General features: G+C 53.3%; 1 protein-coding gene across 3 annotated transcripts in view; it reads right to left on the reverse strand.

The window, feature by feature from the left end:
• NEURL1B (neuralized E3 ubiquitin protein ligase 1B) overlaps positions 1 to 23,723 on the reverse strand; it is a gene marked incomplete at both ends in the record, with an annotated part of 35,600 nt that extends 11,877 nt beyond the window's left edge. For 2 of the 3 annotated variants that reach the window (XM_082836258.1, XM_082836256.1), the window contains 2 exons: positions 4,962 to 5,507; positions 23,659 to 23,723. In XM_082836258.1, coding sequence (XP_082692384.1) covers positions 4,962 to 5,507; positions 23,659 to 23,689 — 577 coding nt within the window. The remainder of the gene's footprint in view (positions 1 to 4,961; positions 5,508 to 23,658) is intronic. The other variant, XM_082836257.1, reaches the window with a different exon arrangement.
• Between the last annotated feature and the right edge of the window lie 999 nt (positions 23,724 to 24,722).

Here is a 24,722-nt window from a genome sequence, read left to right on the forward strand (position 1 = left end):
GGCTGAACCTTCTTCTCCTGGGTCCAAGAACTACTAAAATCAGCAGAAAGTAACTTGGAGCATCAAGAGAAATCAAGGCTCTCAGGATGGACCACTCCAGGCCCCAGTAAGCCCATCCTGGTCGATGCCCCTGAGAACAGTAAACTAGCAGCCACAGGGCCTCCCTGTGGGAGAATGTATCAAGCAATGCAGTTTGCATGGGGGCAACCCAGGCGTCCATCAAAGCGGGAGGCCATTAGAGAACAAGGAAGCAGAGAGACAGATACGGATAAATCTTAAAATGGGGCAAGTGAAAAAAGAAAAATAGAATAAGATCCTTAGCACAATACCATCTACCTATGCATACAAAACAGCTCTACTTTTTTTTTCTTTTTTTTTTTTGTGGTACGCAGCCCTCTCGCTGTTGTGGCCTCTCCCGTTGCGGAGAACATCCCCTGCATCGGCAGGCGGACTCTCAACCACTGCGCCACCAGGGAAGCCCTCTACATATTTTTAAAAGATACACACGCCCAAGGGCTGCCAAACATCAGAGTGACGCTTATCTGGGCAGGGGAAGGCGCGAATGGGAGCGGGGATCGGAGATGAAGCAGAAGAGTCAAAACAAGAGAAGGGGCTTGTGTGATGATACCATGCCCTGAACTGAGAGGTCTGAAGAGCTCAGCCTGGTAGCAGGCAGGGAGGAGGGACAGGCACCCATGCAAAGAGGATCATTGTGATCACAATCCAGGCTGCACCCTGGGATCACCCGAGGAGCCTTTAAGAAATCTGAATGCCTGGGAGCCACACACCCCCCCCCACCTCCCTGAGGTTCTGATCTAATTGATCTGGGTGCAACCTGGGAAGTGGGGTTTTCAGCGCCCCCCAGGTGACCTCAATGTGCAGCCAAGGCTGAGAACCACTGAACTAAAGGGTTCTAATCCTGGCTCTGCCACTCACAAGCAAGTCACTTCCCTTCTCCAAGCCCTGGATTCTTTATCTAAAAGGGGCTAAGTCGTCCTATCTTGAGGAAAGACTGAATGTCACAAGAGGGGGCACCTGAGGGTCTGGCCACAGAGAAGCAGCGCTCTCTGCTGCAGCTGGACCCCCCTGCAGGAGGAATGCTGGGCTGAAAGCACAATTTCATCAGGTAAGAGAAATAGGCAAGGCCTACGCATCTCTTTTTGTTTCTGAGATTTAATTTTGGCTCAAGTTCCAGGGCAAATACAGTGCACCCCTGTCCCACCAGATGGGGAGGACACCTCCCAGATGAGGGTTGCCAGATAAAATATAGGATGCCATGTTACATTTGAATTTCAGATAAACAACAAATTCTTCTCTACCCAATATTCTGTAATAACCTATATGGGAAAAGAATCTGAAAAAGAATGGATATATGTATAAATGAATCACTTTGCCTTACGCCTGAAACTAACACAACATTGTAAATCAACTATACTCCAATATAAAATCAAAATTAAAAAAGGAAAACAAATTCTTTTATAACGATGTGACAACTATTGCATGGGGTATACTTGTACTAAAGAGATTATTCATCATTTTTCTGAAATTCAAATGTAACCGGGCATCCTAAACTTGACAACCTTCCCCAGACGCTGTTTTAGCTTGGTGTTGAGGGTCTATCCAGTGTGGTCTGAGAGAGGTGAGGGAGGGATGAGGGGTCCCTATTCTGAAGTTTCACAGCTGAGACCCTCTAAGGGAACTATGTTACCCCCTTGTTCCTACTGAGGAAAAGGAAGCCAGAGGAATTTGCATGACACTAACATCAGTTGCTTTTTATTTATCCACTTGGTACTGTGGACACCACCCTCAGAAGCCCAGTTCTTCCAGCAACTGGGAGGGAGGGACCCCCTTTATGGTGGGATTTCTTTGGTTCTCATGTTGTGCCGGCAACAGCAGAGTATCTATTACCCAGGCTCAAACCGTACAAAATCATGACTGTTTCGCTTTCTTCTTATTTTTATTATAACTTTTTTTTTTCTGATTATAAATCATTGTTGATAACTTGGGGGGAAAAAAAAGAAGAAAAACACCCATATCCCCTTTACCCCGATGCAATCAATGTCAATTTCCTCTTTCCCTGGGAAGGAAACATTTATTGAGCCTTGATCCCATGTCAGTAACCTCTCCGTTATCTCATATAACCTTTAGAAAGAAAAATAACTTTACTGCCCTTTCTGATTATAAAAGGTTTTTTACATATATATTAAAAAAGATAACTCAGAGAGGTAATAAAGAAAGAAGTGGAATTCACCTATGATCCCATCACGGAGAGATAGCATTCCTTCTAATCTCATTTCCCCATCTGCATGTAATTGTGAACATTGCCCCGTGGCACCTATGCAGGCTGCTCCCTGTCAACCAGCTCACTGCAGGCACTACTGGCAGATAAGGAAACTGAGGCTCGTGCCTGCCACCTGCCACTGATGTTCCAGTGGGCCCTCTCCTTCCCTCCAAGGGGCGTGGGATGCTGGAGGGGCTCAATGAAGGCTTGTTAAATGAACAAATGAACAGGGGCAAGAGTCCGTGACTCCTCACAGGCTTGTTCAGTCTCATGAAGTCATCAGAGGCTGCTTCCGATTTGTATTTTTTTTAAATCCTAATCTACTTGCACTGATTATGGAGTGGCTGTGATTTCTCGGCTGTTGCCCTGAGACGTGGGCTATCTGAGGGAACAGGTGAATGAGCTCTGATTGTTTTCCCGCTCTATAGGAATAAAGAGCTCCAAAAAAGAGTGACGGGAGATCTAGAGGAGGTTTTAGAAACCTACATTTCCTGGAGGTGAAATACCAAAATCGTCCATGGAAAAGAGTGTGGGGCAACACAGTTAAAATGCCCAAGTAAGGCCCCAGCTTGGAGGGTGGGTAGCTCTTCATAATCTGGTCTGCCTAAGCCTGGATTTCAGACATGTGCTTCAGCTCCCACGCAAACGGGCAGAGATTCTTACTTCTTAGCTGTTATTTCTTGAGCGCCTTCTATGTGCCAGGTGCTGTGCTGCATCCCTTTCATACACCATCTCATGTTCCCCTGCCCAACAATCCCACGAGGTGGGTGCTATCGCGAACTCAATTTACAGATGAAGAAACGGAGGCACAGAGAGGGTTCGGTCACCTGGCTAAGCCCACATAGCTGGCAAGCGGAGAGCCAGGTGTGGAGTAGAGATCCGTGAGACTCCCAACCCTCTGCTCCTAACTGCTCAGAAATTCTGCTGCCTTTCTTCTCCTGGAGAGTTGGGGAGCCTGAACGTATACATCTCCCCTCCCTGCCCAATGGTGGTGTGGGTGGTGGTAGGCAAGGAGCCCGGGGCCAGAGTTTTCCCTCAAGATGCAGGGCTGAAAGACCAGAAACAGCCCAAACGTTCAGATATACAAACTGTGGTGCATCCGTATCATGGAATACTACTGGACAATAAAAAAGGAACAAACTTCTGATACACCATCAACAGGGATGAATCTCAAAGACCTTGTGCTGAGATTAAGAAGCCAGAGACAAAAGCATATACCGTATGATTCCATTCATGTAACATTCAAGAAGAGGCACAATAATCTATAGTGAAAAATCGGAAGAGCGGCTGCCCCGGGAGAGAGGGGGGCTGCCTCAGAAGGGGCAGGCAGGAACTTTCTTTGCTTATGGACAGGTGTATAAATCTGTCAAAACTCAAACTTTAGATCTGTGCGTTCACTGCAGGTAAATGACATATAGGGCTGTGTCCCCTGAGAAACTTGCTCTCCTTTTGCTCCCCCAGAAATGGAGGCTAGGTTGGCTCAGGTGCCACCTGTGACTTCAAGAGCTAAGGTCGCAAACAGAAAGCAGGTCCATGGTTGCCAGGCGCTGGGGGGAGGGGAGGATGGGGAGTGGCAGCCCAATGGGTATGGATTTCCCTTTGGAGTGATGAAAACGTCTTGGAACTAAATACAGGTGATGGTTGCCAACTGAATGCCACCGAACTGTACACTTTAAAATGGTACTTTTTTGTCATGTGACTTTTTTTTTTTTTTTTAAGCGGTACGCGGGCCTCTCAGTGCTGTGGCCTCTCCCGTTGCGGAGCACAGGCTCCGGACGCGCAGGCTCAGCGGCCATGGCTCACGGGCCCAGCCGCTCCGCGGCACGTGGGATCCTCCCGGACCGGGGCACGAACCTGCGTCCCCTGCATCGGCAGGCGGACTCTCAACCACTGCGTCACCAGGGAAACCCTGTCATGTGACTTTTACCTCAATTTTAAAAAAAGTTTAAAGAGAGAGAGAGAGAGAGAGAGAAATAAGGTCTTAAGAGCAGCAGACTTGTAGCCCCATGAGTTCTCACCACCTCCTCTGTTACAGCCAGAGCCACACTTGCCTGCCTGCTTCCCCAGTGGACCTTGAGCCCCTTAACCGTGGGCCTTGATTCGATACATATTGCCGACTGCCTGGGCACTGTAAATACTAGAAGACTAGGCCATATGTTTGACTGCTGTACCAGTAAATGGATTGTGAGTGAATGAATGACCAAATGAATAAACACGTGTGAGTGAGTGAATATATGAATGAGTGAATGAATGAGCGAGCAAAAGAACAAATACTTGCATGAATGAGTGTGCGAGCAAGTGAACAAGGGAGTGAAGGAATGAGCACAGGAATGAATGAAAGAATGAGTGAATGAGCACGGAACTGAACGAAGGAGCAGGTGAACGAACCTGGGCCTGACCATGGACTCTGGACCACACCCGTGTGGGTTCCAATCCTGGCTTTGCAATGCAAGTCACTTAACCACTGCGTGCCTCAGTTCTCTCATCAGTAAAACGGGGGTGGTAGGTTTTCGCCAGAAAGAAATGAGTTGAAATGTGTCAACTGCTTAGAAGACGCCTGGCAAAGTGAGCCCTCGGTATTCGTGAATGTTACAGAAATACACATTCATGCGCGCGGGGACCCGCTGCCTGGTCCAGGCGGCGCCGCCCTATCCCCCTGCCAGCGGGAGCCGCGACCTACCGAGGAGCTGCACCTCGTCGGTGATGCCGTAGACGTCGATGAGCGCCCAGAGGGGGCCGCTCACGGCCACACCGCAGTGGAAGAGCACGGGCTCGCCGTCGTTGACGCTATAGAAGACACGGCCGTGGCGGTCCGCCCAGTAGGCCAGCACAGTGTCGCGCAGCGCCAGGTTCTCGGGCAGCGCCTTGGCCCAGTAACCGGGCCGCGTGACCAGGTCAGGACAGGCATACTTGGGGATGTCCTGGGCGCTCATGAGCGACGGGTCGTGCGCTGTGAAGCCGAAGCGCAGCGCCCCGCTCCAGCCCGGGCGCACGGCCACCAGGCGCAGCCGCACCTGCTCGTATAGCCGGATGGGCCGCTGCGTGAACGTGACTCCGTTGCAGAAGCTGTTGCGCCGCGTGGCCCGGCGCGAGTGGCCGTCCAGCCGCACGTTCTTGCCCTTGGCCTGTGCATGGAAACGCGGCGCTTCGCCCAGGACCGGGCGCCGCTCCGGGCCGGGGCCGCAGCAAGGCCGGGTGGCCAGGAGGCGCGCGGGCGGGCTCGAGTCTGCGGGAAGAGACAGGCAGGAGGGTTAGGCGCCCTCGCAAACTGTTAGGCCCCTCTGAAACTGTTCAGAGCTGTTTCGCTCCCAGACAGGCTAACACCAATGAGCTGGTCACAAGAGCCAGGCTGGGGTCAACTGACTTCTCCATCCGCATCAAATCCCTTCACATCTTAGAGGCTTCCTCCAAAAGCCGCTTGTGGGCTGCGAAGTCCCTCTAAAGGGAACAGCGGCCTTGGATTCTTGGGGAGTAGTGGGGAGTCTTTGGTTGCTTTTCTCTGTGTAATTTTTATTAAAAAGCAAGGCAATTTGGGTGCACTCTTGGGATCCCCAGTGCATCCTGGAATCTCAGCTCTCTGGCACCTCCTGGCTGTGGCTATGCAGGAGATCCTATCACTTCTCTAGCCTGTTTCCCTGCCTGTAAAATGGGGACATTGCTTAACTCACACAGCTGCTAAATGAACATGTGGATGAAGTTCCTAGAATACTGCCTGGCACAGAGCATGTGGTTAATAAGCAACTAATAACATGATTATAATACTGAGGTTCCAAAGGACACCCAAGCCAGGATTCTGATTTCCCTTCCCCTTTACCCACAGAAGAGGAGGGCATTCTTTATAAGCAAGGCTGGCTTTTCTAGAACATACACCTTTCATAATTCATTTCTAGGGGAATTTTGCCCCAAAGGACCTGGAGAATCTTGGGATAGTCTCCTTTCAAAGGATCTGGACACTGGCCACAAACCCAGGTGGCCCCATCTGGAGGTGGGGGCATCATCCTTCCCACCTTTCCTCCTCCATCCCTGGTTACTTACTATGCATTTCCTCATTTAATCCTTATAATAACCGTATGAGGGAAGGACTACCATTATCCCCTTCATGCAGATGAAGACATGGTGTTTCAGAGAGGTTGATTTATTTGCCTGAAGTCACACAGCTGGCTTCACTAAAGGCAGAGCTTCAATTGACGCCATGTTTGTGTGACCTCCATCCTGCCTTTTTAGCCATTTTACCTTATTCTCTCTGCTGTTTAGGAATCAACACAGGATGGACAGAAGGGCTGGGCTGTAGACCCCTGACGTAGGAGAGGGATGCAGAGGCCACCTGTTGATTCCTTGTACCCCTAGGCAGGCCTGCTAGGCATTGAAGTGGTGGAGGAGGGCTGCAGGCAAAATGCTCACTCCATTATTCATCCATCCATCCATCCTTCCATCCATCCATCCATCCATCTATCCACCCACCCGTCCATCCATCCATCCATCCATCCACCCACCCATCCATCCATCTATCCATACATCCTTCTATCTACCTATCCATCCATCCAACCATCCATCCATCTATCCATCCATCCATCTATCCATCCATCCATCCATCCACCCACTCATCCATCCATCCTTCTATCTACCTATCCATCCATCCAACCATCCATCCATGCATCCACCCATCCATCCATCTTTTCTGCAGATGCATCTGCTGGTGTGAAGCACTGAGGGAGCACAGGTGATGATACAATCCTGCCCTTGTGGAGATCTGAGTCTCTCCGTGGAAGAGAAGACACACAGATGAATAGACATGAACATTAGGGACCGATAATAACAATAGAGACCCCATTAGGCATTGGCACTGGGGGGCTATTAGGCCCAGAGGAGACCCCAGACTCAGCCAGGGGCCGGAGGGCAGGGGGTTATGTCCACAGAGCCAGGTCTTAAGGGAGTCTACATTCCAGGCAGAGGGAACACTGGGGCAGAGGTGGGGGAAGCTGGACTTGGAGGGGAGGGTAAGTACTACGGTAGGTGTGACAGAGGGTATCTGAGGTTGGGCAGCCACTGCTTTGCAGGGGTGAGGGGTGAGGGGTGAGGGTGCCATCGCATCATAGGGACCAGCCAGGAAGGCCCTGAACGCCAGCCTGGGAGGCTCAGAGTGCACACCACGGGGAGAGGGAGCCACTAGGGGCCTCCAGTGGAGCGGGCCGGCACTGCCTGTTAGGGAGGGCCCCTAAGGCAGAGAGGAGGGTGGACACAGAGCCAGGCTGTGGGCCATCTCCGGAACCACAAAGATAAGAGTAAGGGACCACTGGACAGCAATTCCGGCAAGACAAAAATCAGACGCGTGGGGGAAATACTGCCCGGGTGTAAACCATCCGAGAGGCCGCCCAGGACAGCAGAGGCTGCGTTCTCCACGCACGCTGTGGCCTTGTACCAGCCACCCAACCCTGGGCGGCAGTCTCCTCCTGTGTCTAACAGACCGGATTCTCTCCAAGGTCCCCGCCGCTGGCAACCTCTCCAGGAAACATTAAATAGGACCAGAGATCAAAAGCACCAAAGACCACAAACCACCGTTATTTGATGATTTTTATCTCGGCTCCCATCACTGTTGTTTTTCCAACCTTACCTCTCAATCAGAGGCTTTCTTTACAAAACGGGCTTGGGAACCCTAAGCAGCTGCTCCTTCAGAGTGGCCTGGCGATTTCAGTGGATGCTGGGGGGTGGCGAGATACTGCTTTGTTACTACAAGGGGATGTTTCCTGCTCAACCAGCTATATGTTAGGATAAAAGGCAGCCAAGGAACCAGCGAAGTTTACATATTTGTTTAATTCTGATTATATGATCCAACTTCCTTCAGGGAATGAGGGATAAACACTACTTTTCCCTCTGAGGCCAGAGTCCTGATGTGAGATAAAGAAAACCAGAGTGAAAAAGTCTCTAAGAGGATGTGTTATTTACACAAATTGAAAATGCTCAAAATGAAAGAACAAAAAGCAATCTGCAAATTGTACGCCAGCGTCTGCTTTTAGCTCAGCTCAGGGAAAGCAGCCTCTACGTGAAACAGAAAACTGTGGCCACGGACCCCACGGGCCTCGGAGAACATCCGAGTTCAGGGACGTCAATGGAAAACCTGAACTTTGTCATTTAAATTACAGCAATAAACACTACAGCCACATTAGAGAAAGTTTGGGAAGAAGGAGAAGATTTCCCCTCTTCTCCCCACATTCATACCTTAACTCCCACTGCATTTTTCATGTTGGCCTTGATCCTGCCTGGCCCTTATCCACGGAAGAACCACTGGCTGTGCCCTCACTAGGCGCCATGTCTTGGGCCGTATGTTTTTGATACAAGGTTGCAGTTAATTCTCAATACAAATCCTCACCCACAGGATGACTGTCTTTATTTTCCAGGAAAAAAAACTTCCTGCGGTTACAAGGAGATATGAACCCAGCTCCGTCTGACCCCAAACCAGCGCTCTTTCCTCCTGTCCTGACTTTCCTCCATAAGGAGCACAGAAGGACTAAGCACTAAGTAGTACTGAGTACCTTTTCTAACTTCCTTGCCACCAGAGCACACATTTAATTTTGACTCCTGCCTTTTCTTTCCTAACTCAACATTATATAAAAAGCATCTTTTCCCACATGGCTCCCAAGCGTTCACTGTTCTGTTTCACCACTGCAGAATATTCCACTGAGAGCCAAAATGTCCCCTGCCGTTCCCCTCCTGGAGATGACTTCAGCTGTTCCCGCAAATGGCTGAGTCCATGGGCACAGAGGTTCCTGGCTGCTGGTGCCGGGACCAGATTTAAATGGATACCCTGTCACTGGTGAGGTGTCACCTTCTGCCAGGGAGGGGTCCCCAGCCCACACCAGGGACCAGACCCTTTTCTCCCATGCAAGGCAGAGTCTCCACTGGCCTCGTGCGGGTGTGCCTCCCTCTCTCTGGCCAGGAACTGGGTCTAGAGACTCTAAGAACAAGGCAGGGGGAAGGAGTTTCTACGCGGTGGGAACCGAGGGGAGACTGTAGTCTCTTCCTGTGTGTAGGAAGGAGGGGACAGTCCTGGCCCACCCCTCATGGTTAACCAAAGGCTGCTGCAGCCCCTCCAAGACCAGAGGGAAGGGTCTTTCCAGCGTTTAGTCAAGGAAGCAATGCCCCACTCGAAAACGTACGAGTACAGATTTTGGGGGGGTGGGTGATGAGTGGCTGTCGGTATTCAGGGAGGAGGGAGCTCTGTTCTGGCTAAACAAATGTTGCCACTGCCAGCCTTAGGCTAGTCCTTCGGGAAAGCAGGGGGACATCAGAACTGCTCCGCGGGCTGCTGCTCTGTGATTTACTCACATCAGTGCTCTAGAACGGCCCTCACGGGCTCTGGGTTCGAACACATGCTTTGCTGCTAATTTGTCTGAGGGGCCTTTGGACAAGTCACCATCTGTGAATAGTGTGTGAATGAATGCAGAGCCTCATCTCAGGCTGCTGGGAGGGGCGAGGAGAGCACAGAAAGCTCCCAGCAGGAGTCCCAGCACACGATGGATGTGCACTAAACGTTCATTCCCTCCCCTGCAGGGAACATCAGGTCCAACCCCTGGGTAAGCCCCTCACTCCACCTCTCCCACACTTTTATTTTCTAAATCTCAATGTGAGAGGCGGTTAAAAAGAGCACAGGCTTGGAGTCAGGCAGATGGGGGTTTAAATTCTGGTTTTGTTGTTTCATAGCTGTGTGATCTTGAGGTACGTGCTTAACTTCTCTGCTCTGTCCCCTAACCAGACCTAGAAAACTGGTAAGAGTCATCTCCACCCTGCACGATTGCTCTGAGGACGAATGAGGCCAGCTGGTCAGACTCAGTGTGTGGCACGTAGTAGGTGTTCACTTAACATTGGGTCCCCCACCCCACCCCCACCCCCTTTAGTTACCTTATTTAGTTTCTTTGCCGAGAAAAGGTTTACTCCTGGGTCGAAGATGGCTACTTGTAGGGTCAGGGGATTATATCCTGCAATGTTTCTCCCATGGAGGGTTGGTAACCTTGGCCAGGAAAGGCCTCTTGAAAACCCCAGGGTCACTTTCCCTGGGTATCCAAGGACAGAGACCTATTTTTAAGCCATCCCAGCAGCGTCCCAAATGTGCACTGTGCCACCCCTGAATGATGCCCGCTCATCGCCCCAACCCAGCCTTTCCTTTGATCTAAAAAGAGCCCAAGGAAATGGCATTTGCTGCCAGGAGGATGGCAGGAAGCAACAGCTCCAGCTTCTCTGGCTGCCGAGATGACGGCCTCCAGCTTGCTGGCATTCAGCAGATGGCATCCTGGCTGAAATTTTCATCAGATTCCGCTCCACCGGGAAAGGGAATTGCCAACTGCGAGGACAGTCTATTCTACCCCCTCCCTCTCACTAGAGGATTTAACTAGCCTTTTACTGAGCCTTCGTTATGTGCCGGCACAGGCCTTTGTGTATTGAGTTTACATTCTTACAACCCTGCAGGGTAGGTGTTACCACCTTCATTTTCCAGAGGAGGAAACCAAGGCGGCAAAGCTGGGCAGTGGCAGGAGAGGGCAAGGCTCGGGCCCTTCCTCCCATCCCTGTCCCCTCTCCAAGGCGGCCGCCTGTGGCCTTTGGGGGCGGGGGTCGTGTGCCTTGCTAAGCACAATGACAGCTGTACCGGCCCCTCTCCCACCGAAACACACCCACACTCCACTCACACAATCTGATGTACAACTTCAGGGGCTTTCTGAACCCGCACAACATCCAACCTCAGACTGTGGACCTTCAGTAACAAGTCTCTGTTTCAAGTGACAGAGGTAGGAAGCAACAGGGCGCACGTGTGTGCGCGCGCACGCGGGCTTTAGAGAGGAAAAGGCAAGGCTGGCGTTTGGCAAGGCTTCCCGTCACCCAAAGCAGGGCGGGGATATCAGTCTGCTTTGGCAACAGAAAGTAACTTTTCTATTGGTGGGTTTGAAAGTGGATTAGAAAAAAATAACCAAGCCTCCTTCACCTCTGCCAAAAAGGGCAGTGACATGCACCCAGCAGACGGACTCCAGCCTAACAGGACTTTGTTCTCTGTTTCAGAGGCCTGGTCGGCCAGCACCCAGGGTGGAAAGGGGCCAGCCCACACTTGGAAACCGCCACCGGGCTCCTCCCCGCTCCTATTCTCTGCAAACAGAACCCGGTCAGCACAGTGCAGCCGGAAAGGCACAACACTCCTGTCAGCAGCTGCAAGGAGGCCCAGGGGGGAGGCCGGAGGTCACGCGACACTGCTCGTTGGGAGAAAAGCCCTCTCCTTCCAGGTCTAAGTGGCAGCCCTCTTGGCTCAAGTGGGCTCAGATGCACTGAGTTCCCAGGGAGTGAGGTCATCCCAACGCCCCCTTCCAAGCGTGTTCAGCAGAGTTGGGATTCCCAAGCCGGCTCCAACCCTCTGCTGGGCCCCTCGGTCGAGGTCTCTTCTTGATAAAGGGACCCAGGAAGCTCCAACTTCAGAAGCGCCGGCTCCCGGGGTTAGGACCCCACTGCTGCAGAGGGTGGGGGGGAACGTGCCCTCATTCTTTTTCAAGTACCTCACTTCCTCCTTCATCTGACATTTAAGGAGCATCTGCTCCATGCCAGGGCCGCACTGGCTGCAGGGACGCACGCACTGACGAGTCACACACAGTCCCTGACCCCAGAGCTGCGAGACCAGCAGGGGGCATGGACACAAGACACCATGACTGCACAGGGTGGTCAGCACGGAGGGCTGGGGCCATGGGGATGCTTCTCAGAGGGGCCACTCTGCAGTCTGAGGAAGAAATGGCTGGGGGTGGGGCATGAGAAAGGATGGGGAACCGTGTTTCAGGCAGAGGGAACAGCACAGGCAAAGGCCTGGAGGCGAGAACAAGCCGAGCGCACCTGGGGAACTGCAGGGAATAGAGCGTAGGAGGGAAAGGGGAGGGTGGAGAGGGAGTCAGGAGCTACACACAAAGGGTCTTAAAGGCCTAGCAGAGGAGGTTAAGATCCTCAAGAAGGCTCTGGGGGCCACTGAAGTGTTTGGAGAAGGGAAAGAGCCTCTGAGGATCTGTCTCTCTGAAAAATGAGATTCAAGTCCTGGGTCTTCCCATAGAAACTGCCCGTTCCTTTCTTCCCTGCCTATCAAAATGATCTGGCACAGCTGGAGCGGGAAAACCAGTCCAGGTTTCAAACGCAGCTTCTAACCACTGGCACGGTCCTGTCCCTTGGCACCTGCCTCTCCTCCAGGTAGCTTCTGGCAGCTGCCTGCTGAGCCAGCTGATGGGCCAGCGTTCTCCTTCTCTTTGCCCTGATAGCAGCCACTCCCCCAGCCTGGGTGGTGCCCAGAAGCCTGGCTGTTCACTCTCCTCAGCCCTAGATGGGCACCTTCAGGGCCCCTGTCCCCATTTTGAAACAATAGGTCCACTGGCCCTGCTTTTCAGGCTCAAAAGCAGCTGGAAACTCTCCTAGAACACCAACTGTTCTCACCTCTGGAGCTGAGGAAATGCTCTTCACAAACCCCATGGCTGGGTGGTGTTTGCTGGCCCTGAGGGATGGGAGCCCACCTCTGTGGCACTCCCCGTGTGTGCCGGGGGCTCACCACATGGCCCATTCACTCATGGCCGCACCCTGCCAGGTGGCTTCCAAGTGAAGAAACTGAGGCCCAGAGAGGCGGACGTCCTGGCCAGAGACCACCCAGCCTGTGAGGCCAGTGCCTGGTTTTGAATCTGGTCCCGTCTGACACTGAAGGTTGCATCCTTCCTGTTTTATGCCTCATTCCTCCCAAGGTCTCTCGCTTACCCCCCTGACCTACAAGAAAAAAGTAGGCTATGTACAAGAGGCATAAGCCACCTTCTGGGACAGAGGTGGAGCGAGGCCCTGGCTTGGTCTCAGAGAGGGGCAGGTGTGGTGGTGGAGGCCATCCATCCGCCTGTTTTGAGCAACTCAAAGGCCACAGGTTGGCAGAACTTGGGATGAACAACAAGCAACAGCTAAGAAAAGGAACGCAGTGGCAGATTATAGCAGGGGGATGGAACCCCAGAGCCTAATGTCCCCAAGGTTTAAAAGGGGATTGGAGGTGGGGCACGATCAGAGAGGCAGACCTCCCAGGGGGCCATCCGGAGCCTGCGGCTGGCTCTCCACCCACCAGACTTCCTGGGATCCTCCTGACAGTGCTGAAGGAGGTGACTGCTACCAGACCCACTGCTGGTGAGGAAGGGAGGCTCAGATAGGCTGGGAGAGCTGCCCAAGGCCACACAGCCAGGAAGTGGCGGAGTTAGCATTAGAACCATACCAGCCTGGCTCCCAAGGCTAGGAAGAAGAGGCTATGGGTGCTTTGGGCAACGTGTAGAAGTTATCCCTACAGGGAAGGAACAGAGTCTGGCACACAGTAGGTCCTCAACTAAAGTAGATTCCTTCCCTGCCATGTTTGGCTTTGAGGCCCACAGAGAAGTGACTCAAGGGTGCCCCTCCTACTCTCCTTCCTTCTCCAAAGAGCCAGCTTTCTTTTTCCTCTCCCCCTCATCTGTCAGACTGGCCTTTCTCCAAATGTCTGAGGGCTCCCAAAAGCCAGTGAGTATAGACTGAGGATGCCTGCAGGAAGTCTGCATGGGCTTCTGCCCCTGACCCAAGAAGTAAAGGATGAATGTTGGAAATGCAAACTCAGGAGTCCTGATAAGAATCTCTGTATCATACGTCCTAAGCTCTGATGACCTGAAAGTTGTTGGCTCACTGGGCCCTCTCTACATCCTCACGAACCCATTCCCCAGATGAGGACATTAGGCCCAGATGAGGAGGGCATGGCCCGAGGTCATGGTGCAGGCAAACAGCTGGGTCAGGATTTCACTCAGACCTGAATCCAAAGCCATGCACACACTTAACCATTATGTGGAATTGCTTCCCTAGCCAGCCAGTGAGTACTTTAGGAATCTATTGCAGGGATTTGAGAGGTGAGACCCAGCAGGACTATCTGGTCCTATTGCTCCTCTCCTTTTCATCAATTTCAAGAGCACAGATGCCTTGCCTTCAAGGAATCCAACATCCCCTCTGGCAGAGAGGGTGAGACATGCGCATTTAAAGAGTCCCCATCTCATGTCAGCTCAGACTTCTCATGGAGTCTCCTATTTATTCCTCATCACAACCCCATGAGGGGGGTCGCCATCATTCTCCCCATCCTAGAGATGGGAAATGAAGGTTCAGAGAGGGCAAGAGACTTGCCCAGGGTCACTTAGCTTACATAGAGGAGAACTGAGGTTTGAACATGAGACTACCTCCAAAACCAGTGCTCTTTCCACCATCTCTCCTGGGATTCCAGCCAAAGACCCCACCTGTAATCTCTGGGTGACCCTTCGCCAGGCTCTTGTCCTCAGAGTCCTGATCTGCCAACTGGGAGGTGGGACGTGGTGATTCTGAGCATTCTCGGAATTTATGAGAGGGGTGGGCATCGCCTTGGGGAAAAGGAAAGAAAACACGCGCCTGAGGGATATAATTATGATGTAAACAATGGGTAATGTTGAGGATGTAAACAGAACACACTTGTTAATAGCTGTGGGCCTTGTGCCGACTGCCAGTACTGCCCCAGACACCACCCCCCCATCCGTATCCCCAGATGGTTTACTCATTAAAGAACTCTCTCCCCTCTGCCCAGAGGTGATACAAGAGGCCAGCTCTGAGCTGCCCTGAGTCCTGGTAATAAGGAGAATGAAGGGGAAGGGAGGAGAGCGAGCTGGCACTGATACCCAAGAATGGCTGCTGCTCAGAAGTACCTGCTGCTAAGTGTGGGAAATTGCTGAGGCTGGGAGGTCACAGGGGAGGGAACAGACCCAGAAGGGGGCAGGTGGCTTCATCTTTCTGTGCCTCAGTTTCCTGATCTGTAAAATGGGGCTAAAGCCTCCCAACATGCAGAACTGGCAGGGGGATTAGAAAAGTGAGAGATTATGAAAGGCCCTCCACGCGTTCAGCAGATGAGCGCTGGCTAGCACTTCTTATTAAGACCCCGGGATCAAAAGGCACCTTAATGGACAATTCATCCCGGATCATCTGAGGCTCTAGTTGCCTCTACAATGTCCACGTCAAGTCCCAATTGGGCTAAACACCCATGCCACTCTGGCAAAGGGTACTTTCTCCCCCACTGCCCTCACTCCACTTCCAGATAGCTTCCACAGTTAGAAAGTCCTTCCTTTGACTGAGCTGAAATCTCCTGTGATGTCCACACACGTCTGGTCATGTCTGTGTTCGGTCCACAGCACCCTTCCCTATCAAGTCTGCTCCCCTGCCTCATGGATCTGCAGGCAGCTCTCAGGTCCCAAGGGTCCCCAGGCTATGTTGCTGGGGATCCTTTGCTCCTCTGGGGCTGACGTGGCCCTTGCTTTGCTCTCCAGAAAACTCTCAGGACATCAGTCGTCCCCTGGCCTGCCTTGAAAGGGGGTTGAAAGGAGATCTACACATCAGACTTTGGGAATGTCAGCTGGAGTCCCCATAAGCCACCGGGAGAGTGGCCCTACCCTGCCATGCCTAAAGGTGGGATGTGAGAGAAACAACCTCAGAAGTAGGTGAACAACTGAAAAGAAATCTGCCAGACAGATCTAAATGCTCACAAGTTTCTGCTCAATACCATGAAGGCTTCCAGGGCAAATGTGAAATGCCCCCCACCTGACCCCCTGTCTTGACCTGGCAGTCATCCATCCCACATCAGCATTGCTTCCTTCTAGTGGGACTCATGTTGGACTACCCAAGCTGTGTGCCCTTAGGCCAGCTACTTTCCCTCTCTGTTCTCTCAATAGTTATATGGGACTAAAAATAGTAGCTCTCTCACAGGGCTTGTCCTGAGGGCTAAATGCAGGTACCTGCTGAGAACAGTGTCTGGCACGGCCTGGCTGAGTGATACAAGCTAGTGGTTATTATTATTCTTTTGTGTCTGTCTCCCTTGGGAGCACCAGGCCCTGCAGCGAGCAGGGGCTTGTTTGTCTAGTGAATACATAATCATAACAGGTGCCCCCTGTGAGCACTCACTATCTGTCAGAGGCTTTGCAGGCCTGAGAGGTAACATCACTATCTCCTTTCTGCAAAAAAGGGAATCAAAGCTTAGAGAGGTCAAGTCGTTCGTCCGGATCATAAGGGGCAGAGCTAAGACTCAGACCCAGGGATGGAGGCCCCCAGCCTGTGCCATTACCAACTCTGTTAACAATGACAGCACACCAGGGGGACAGGATGCTCCTGGCCTGCAGGAAAGCCTGGGTGCAGGGTGACAAAGGGCGCTCACCCTGGCCCCAGGCCCTTGCTGACCGACTGTTAGGGGCTGCCTGGAGCTCCGGGTAGCCGCCGGGCTCAGGGGAAAGGATGTGGGTGCATGGTGACCCCTGCCAGTGGGGGGTGGGGATGGCCGAGCACGGGCCAGCTTTTACCAGGCAGACACATCAGGAGCCTGAGCCCTAGTCAGGCAGGAGGAAGGGGTGCAGAGCTCCAGTTCACCCCTTCTCCTCCAGGGCAGGATTCCACCTTTTTAGTTAGAGTCTCCAGGCCTGGGGCGAGGTGAGCGGGGCTGGTGGATGGACCTTTTCTATGGGCAGCATCATCCTGGCTGCTGGGGACAGAGGCGATTCACCTTCCCAGGACAGAGAAGGTAAGAAGGTGTGCCTGCAGGAAGGACAGCTTGTGGGGAGGGGGGACTCAGGAGCTCAGGATGAGGCCAAGGGGCAGCAGCCCCAAGAAGCCCCAGGGGGCAGCGCCCCATAGTGATGGGGGAAGGGGCTCTGGGGTCAGGCAGGCTTGGGATCAAATTCTGTTCTGCCACTTCCTAGCTGCCTGACCCAAGGCAGGTCTCATGACCCTTCTGAGCTCAGTTTCCTCATCTGTGAAGTGGGAGACTACTTCTGGAAGGCTCGTCCTGATGGTTTAAAGGGGATGAAACAGAAAAAGGGCCTGGCATGGGGCGGGCGTGCTGCAGCTCTGACCACTTGGCTACACCCCCCAGGTGGGTGCTCACAACCTACCGCACGCTGGGCCCCTTCCTCTTCCCTCTCTGCTTTAAGCTCTCACCACACACCTGGCTTCTGGGCTTCTATTTTAAGCCCTTATAGAGCACCTCCAAGTACAGAAAGCCCTTTGGTCCAAAAGAGGACAGAGCTGACTCTTCTTGTCCATGGGGAAGATTAAACAGCCTGTTCTGAGCAGCCTTTGCGGCCCAGCCCAGCAAACACAGCACATCATCCTGGCGGGGAGTGTGGCATCTGAGAAAGCTAAGTCTTCTGACTGCAGGCCGGCCTGCAAGAAACCACTCTTCCTCTGACCTGACCTCTACCCACCGCTTTGACCTCATATTGCTACCACCACTTGCACTGGGACCCCCGAACTCTGCAGCTCCCCCTTCACATGCCCTGTTCTCCCTCCCCTCAGGCCTTTGCACATCTAACCCTCTGCCTTGAACAGCCTTTCCCATTCCCTTGTGGCTAACTTCTCTGCTTTCCGGTCTCAGCTGGACAGGACCTCCTCCAGGAAGCCTTCCCTGCATCCTCCTCTAGGCTCTCACAGCCCCCTGGGCTTCCCCTCCCCCACTTACCAAACTGCCGTGTCCTTGTTAGTCTCTCCCACTAGACCTGGAAGTTTGGTGAGCCGATGCAAACTGCAAATGCAACCTGCCAGGCAGATTCTTCTCCTCAGAAATGAGGTGTCTTGGACAGGGCTCAAGGAACCCTTGGGAACTGCTGTCAGTGCTATGAAAGGGATGACTCCCAATCCAGGCCCTCAGCTCGGGGCTCGTGGTCACCTGGGGCAGAGCTTTCAAGGCAGGAAGTGAAGGGCACTTGTCAGCCAGCCCCATCTAGGGACCCCAGGGGCAGGCCTGAGGCCTCTCCTGTCCACGGTGGCAACAATAACCATGACAGTGACTGCCCTGGACATTGTGCTAAAGCCTTCGCCCTCTCTGTTCCGTTTAATGTTCACTCCCACCAACTGCGGGGAGCTACGAATCCTCCCCACTTGCAGGGAGGAAACCGAGGCACAGAGAGGGGAGTCCTTGCCCAACATCACTCCACTGGGAAATGGCCGCGCTGAGATTTGAACCCGGGTAGCCTGACTCCAAGATGCATGTCTAGACCCAGACACCAGACCTCCTCCTGCTGTAGACCAGTGAGTGGGCTCACCATAGCCCTTAACCACTGTGACCCACGGAGAGAAACGCATTTGACATTGTGGCATGCAACACGCACAGGTGCACGCACACGTGCACAACTGAAGCCAAAGTTTCTGAGGCCAAAATACTCTTCTTACGCGAATGCACTCGATATTTTATTTTTTATCCTATTCTGTGTCATTAGGATTTTTTTTTTTAAAGGTGGTCGTGCACGACCCACAGTAGACAGACAACAAGGCCAGGCCTTGTTCGGGGTGTTGGACATCGGCCCCTCCTTCTTTGAGGCACAAGGTAGCAGCACCTTACGCTCTGCAGTGCTATAACCAGTCACGTGACCTGCTCTACTAGAGCATTCTATCCCTCTCCCACCAGTGGCCAGCTCCACGGGGCCTGCCTGTGGCTGTCCATCCCATTCAGGGCGGAACCCCAGGGCTGGCACACGACACATGCCCAACAGATGTCAGATCAGTGAACGAAGGTGCACAGTCAGGAAAACGCAGAGCAGGGCACACCCCAGGGTCAACCAGCCTGGGCACACGGCACGTAAGCGGAGATCGGGATGGCTTTGGTGCAACTGAGCTACAGAAGACCCTAAAAGCAGGCAGAAAAAGATGACATTCGAATGGGGGAGGCAGACATTCAGTTGGACTTTCCTTCAGATGTCGCCTCCCCCAGGAAGCCTTCCCTACCCCCCTTTCCTGCCTGGGGAGAGAGAGAAGGAAGGGAGAAGAGGTGGGATAAGAGGGTAAAAACAGAGGGAGGCCCCAGTTCCTTCTGGCTCCAGATTCTCCACAGGCAACTTCTCCATGTTTCCTATACATTGGACAGACCCATTCCTCTTCCTCACTTCCACTGACAGATAAGACTGCTCCATCCTTTCCCCCAACGCCCACGCCAGCCCCCAGCATCCTCGCAGGCCCTCACCAAGGAACCTTGACTAGTCAGGGCCCCTGACCATGTGTTGACAGCCTGGTAGGTTTCAGGGCTGTTGGACGAACCACTATCACTTTGAGAGGCTCAGGCTCAGGCCTCTAGCTCAACTGGGAGGCTATAAAGTGATTCTTCATGACCCAGTGGGAGAGAGGCAGATGGGGCCAGATAAGACGGGCAAGCCCCACCTAACTTTACATTGTGACTGGGTAAAGGAGGAAGAGCCGTGCAGAGAGAGGGGAGTCCCTGGTTGGGTCATCCGTGCAGCCGCCGTGATGGCTGTGAGAGTGACAAAGGCTGCTGTCCTCCCTAGAGCTGAGACGGTCCAGATCCAGGGAAAAGAGTGGCTGCCGGGCCCTCGGAGCATCACCGCCCACTGCCAGAGGGCAGCAGATCTGACCCATGTAGGCCCAGTAGCCACATGGTTCCGTATTCAGGTCAAATAAAGAAAGAGGCTCTACAGGGAGGGCACCTGAGTGGCCCAGTAGGAGCAGATGCTTCCGGTCTGGACGTAGCATTTGCAGACTGACCATCTAGGTTAGGAAGATTGGTTCTCCCCCTTATACCGGTGAGCCTTTGTCCTTTACCTCTCCAAGCTTCCATCTGCCTCCCTGTAAGATGGGGATAAATATAGCCCCTCTAAAGCGTTGTTATGAGGATCTGAAACAGGTAATGTGGGTAAAGCCCTTGACTCAGGGCTTGGCACAGAGCAGGGTCAACACGCTTCCCTCACTCCAGAGCTCCAGGATACCACTCACTGAACTAACACTAGAAAGGGCCGTTGACTTGGTCAAGCATGGACTGACTTAATGATTAAACCCAACCGACAGTTTGAATTCAGACTCTTCTCCAACCAGAACTACGGGTGAGCCCCAGAGGCGTGTGGAGGGAAGGGATTGAAACGTGCTGGTGGGAGAAGGGGGAGAGTTCCTCCTCCCATCCCCCTCCCTGCTGGAATTGCGCCCTCCTCTCCCCGCCACCCCACGCATGTTTACACTTTTCTTTCTTTGCTTTGCAAAACCCAGATTAAGGCTAAAGGAGTGCAGAAAAAAGGACCATGTAGTATATTACAAACAAGACAGACCTGGGTCTGCTAAGCCCAGCTTTACCACTGCCTTACTGTGTGAGTTGGGGCAGGTGTCTCAACCTCTCTGTGCCTCAGTCTCCTCATCTGTAAAATGGAGGAGAATGGCACCTTATTTTGCAGGTCTGAACTGCAACTAGAAAGGGAATGGGGAATGCACACAGTAAGAGCATAGCAAATGCAAATTCCCATGCTGAACCCTGCACACTTGTTTATGGGCCATTGATCTGAATTGCTGATGCCCTTTGTGAGGGCCACCAAGGGGCTTTCCCTCAACCGATCACAAAAGACATTCTTTTCTCGGGGCATTTCCTTACTGTATACAATAGCATGCCAGGTGTACTCTGCGGCACCCAATAAATGGTATCTGAACCACGGATGTCAGGGGAAGACTGCAGGACTTTGGAGCTAAATAAACCTGGATTCAATCCTGGTTCTGCCAACTGGTTGGCCCATGTGAAATGGGATGAGTCATTTTACCTCTCTGAGACTTGGTTTCCTTATCTGTAAAATGGAGATGATAATCCCTACCTTGCAGAGCTGTTGCAAGAACTAAATTCATTCATTCAGCAAATATTTACTGAACATCTCCTATGTCCCAGCCACTGCTCCAGATGCTGAATATACCCCAGTGAATAAAACAGGCAAAATCCTCCCTGGGGAGACAGACGATAAACAGCTAACTACATGTACAGCATGGCACATGGCGAGCCATGCTAAGAAAAAACACAAAGCAGGGGAGAGGGAGTGGGAGACGATGGGGGCAGGGGCAATGGCAGGAGTCGCGTGAAAGAAGCAGGGGGAAACCATGTGGAGATCTGGGGTAAGGATGTTCCAGGCAGAGGGATCGGCAAGTGCGGAAGCCTTAAGGAGAAGCATGCTTGGCATATAAATGAAGCCACATATGCAGGAAGCCTGGCATGGAATCCAGGTGCTCGGCAAATGCCAGCTCTCTATTTCAAGTCCCGTAGAAGGAACCCCACGCATGTGTCCTTTTCCTGAGAATGAAAGCACAAGGATTTCTACAGGGCAACACTGAGCCAAGTGTTCTTTCAGCCTAAGATGCAGGCAACATGTGAGCTCCACCGCCAATTTTTGGGCTCCCTCCAGGCACCAGGCTCTGAGCTGGGCAATCAGGGATACAAGATGATCAAGACGTGGGCTCTGTCCTCAGGCAGCCCCAAGGCGAGTAGTAGAGACGGGTGATGACAATGCAAAGTGGTCTGATGAACAAGCAGAGACAAGAAGGTATTTAGGTGGCAGAGCAAAGGTGTGGGTGGTCAGGGAAAGCTTCCTGGAGGAGGTGACAACTGAGCTGGGTTTTGAGAGATGGACTAGACACTGAAAGGATATTCCAGGTGTGGGGAGCATCACGTACTGAGCACAGAGGTGCAAAAAACAGCACAATGTGTGTGAGAAACTAATTACGGGCAGGTCAGAAAACAATAAATGTTTCTTCACGTTTTTGGCACCTACAGCCTGATGTGGCACAGGAATGCCAGTTCCGTCTCCTTCCTCAAACTCAATGCAAGCTTCAGCACCAGTGGAGCTTGAATTTTCCATGATTAGCTACTGCCATGAGTAACTGACCTTAACCCCAGGCTCCCAGCGCGGGGTGGCCCTGTCCACAGAGAGAGGGCCGAGTGGGATGGAGACTACATAAATATCCAGCTATATTTAGCCCGCCTGGCGTGCCTCTGTCCCTTCATCTACCCCAAGGCTGACCCACAGGTGGCAGAATGGCTTTTCTACTAGAACAGCATAAACATTTCTTAATTAAGAAATCCCACAAAGGGGCTCATGTCTTTGTGGCTGGGAGGACATCTGCTGCTCTGTTTGCCAATATCCCTGGACACCTCCAGACTGGGTGGCGGGTTCTCCCCATCCCATTCCCATCCCCATGCCGTCAATAGCCCTGGCCATAGGAGGCGTGGCCACTCTCAGGTAAGAGGACCTGGATTCGAATCCCACCTCTGCCACTGATTAACTGGTGACGCTCTGCTGGTGACTTCACCTCTCAGAGGATTTGGTAAATTCTGTGTGCAGTGGCCTGAAAGCTGCCCAGGGGCTTATAAAGCAGAAGGAGGGGCTCCTCTCCTATAAGCAGGCCTTGGGAATGTGGGGCTCAGCACCGTCCATTTCAATCCCTTCCAGGGGAAGAAATAATTATTTTTTGATATGTAATTATGAAGGAGAGAGCTATATGGGACTGTTAGAGAATAGAGGAGGTGATACCTCCCTCTCCTCCTAAAACCTCACATATGTGTCTCTCACCTTCTGCCTAAAGGCTGCTACAAATGCCCAGCCTTAAGGCAAAATAAAGATTTATTCTAAAGACTTGGCAGGGAGGAGGGTGGGCAGACAGACATAGGTCCCAATCCAGACCCCCTCCCCACTAGCAACATGGCCTTGGGTGTGTCATTTCGCCTCCACTGAAACTCAATTTCTTCATTATAAAATTGGAATACACACCTTTACTGTGAAGCTTCTTTGCATATCGCGCTGGGGTAGGCAAAGTGCCAGACACTGAGCCTCCAAGCCTTTGAGCAGCACTGATCTATTCCCACAATTATCAGGTATTTTCTAGCAAGGCCTCTCTGTCTTCACACCCCCACCTCCTTCCAGCTCTGGATCCCCTTACTCTGGCTCCGGAAATTCTGGGGCGGTGTTAACTAGGGGGCGATGCGCTCGTCAGCGGCGACTGCAAGGGGCTAGAGAGCTCCCAGCTGAGCAGACACCAGAGGGGGGCGCAGCCAGGGTGCGCGTGGGAACGTGGCCAAACCAAGGCAGCATGTACCGCGGGGGCGCTGAGCGGCTGGTAACTGAGGTACCCCTGCGAGCACCCCCCCCCCAACTCTCAGCCGCTGCAGTCTCGGCACATCGGGCGGCTTTTGGCCGTCGGAAGCCCTGCGGAGCCTGGTTCCATTCACCCCCCTGGAGCGCCCCGGGCTCCTTCATCAGCGCCCTTGGGCTGGAACAAAGGCAAGGGGTCGCGCAGCATCGTCCCAACGGCCCCTTCGCGCATCTGGCCAAAGCCGGGAGAAAGAGCACCGGGGTCCCCAAGGTAACCAGGACGCGGTACCCGCCCTCCCAGAGCGCAAAGCTCAGCCGCTCCGCGCGCGCTGAGCCGGGAGTCGGGAAGCACCTGAGATTCCAGCCCGCCGCGCCCGCCGAGGGCTCCAAGGGTAGGTGGGGTGGCTCTCCGGAAGTCACCCAGAGGGTCCCCCGAGGAGAGAAGAACCCCAGCGCCCGCCTCCCGGGAGGGGCTCTCCGGCGTACCTGGCAGGGTCCTGTGCACAGTGTTGCCCATAGCTGCGTCGGGGCGCGGCGTTGGCGGTGGCGCGCTCGGGACGCACGGAGGCTAAATACGCGGTGGGCCGGGAATCCGGGCCGGGGTCGGGCTCGGGCTCCGGGGCATCGCGGCTGCACTGGCGAGCCGGCGGGCTGCAGCTGGGGAGGGTGCGGTGAGGGAAGCAGCGGCGGGAGGAGGAGGCGGAGCCACCGGCCGGGGCCTGCCGGCTCCGCCCCCGCCTCCCGCCGCCTCCAACCACGCGAAGAGGGGCGGGGCCGCGGCCGCAGCATCTTTTGAAAGTTTGCACCGGGAGGCGGGAGGGGAACCGCCGAGCCTCCCGCCCTCGCGGCTCCCGCGCCCGGGGCAGGAAGGCGCGCTGGGCAGCTAGGTGCCCTCAGGATGCCAGGCTCGTTAGCCTGCTGGCCTTTCTGTCATTAATTGCAACACTGTAAGAAGGCCTACTGTGTGCCAGGCGCTGGGCCACAGGGGGGCCAAGCCCTCGCCCTGCGGAGCTTCTATGCGGGATGTTGAAGGTGCGGGGGTAGGGGTGGGGGATGAGGAGGTCCGGGACGGAAACACAAGCACAAGGTCAACTCGGACAGTGTAAAGGGCTTGAAAACAGTTCAACCAGGGTGATGGGTTGGGGTGGGATCTCGTGCCTACAAGTAGGAGAAACCTAGGCAGTGTCCAAAGGTTGGGAGGAGGGAACATATATTCATCAATTCACTCACTCGCTCATTCATTAAAATATTTATTGAGCACATCCTCTGTGCCACAGGCTGTGCCGGGCACCGTAGCTACAGACAAGCCATGCTAGTCTAGTGGTGAAGACAGAAATAGCAAGCAATTAAGATCACATAATATAATGATCAAAGCCAGGAGGAAAATAAAACAAGACTGATGGGGTAACTCTGCGGGGCTCAGGGAGAACCTGGGGGCGTGTCAGCTCCATCCGATGCACAGCAAAGAGTCGGCATGGGAAGAGCTGGAGACAGTGTCTCTGGCAGAGGGAGTAACAGGCATTCCTTATTCATTCATTCACCCCACAGAT

Source organism: Leucopleurus acutus (genome assembly GCF_964270905.1).
Source record: "Leucopleurus acutus genome assembly, chromosome: 3".
Taxonomy (NCBI): Eukaryota; Metazoa; Chordata; class Mammalia; order Artiodactyla; family Delphinidae; genus Leucopleurus; species Leucopleurus acutus.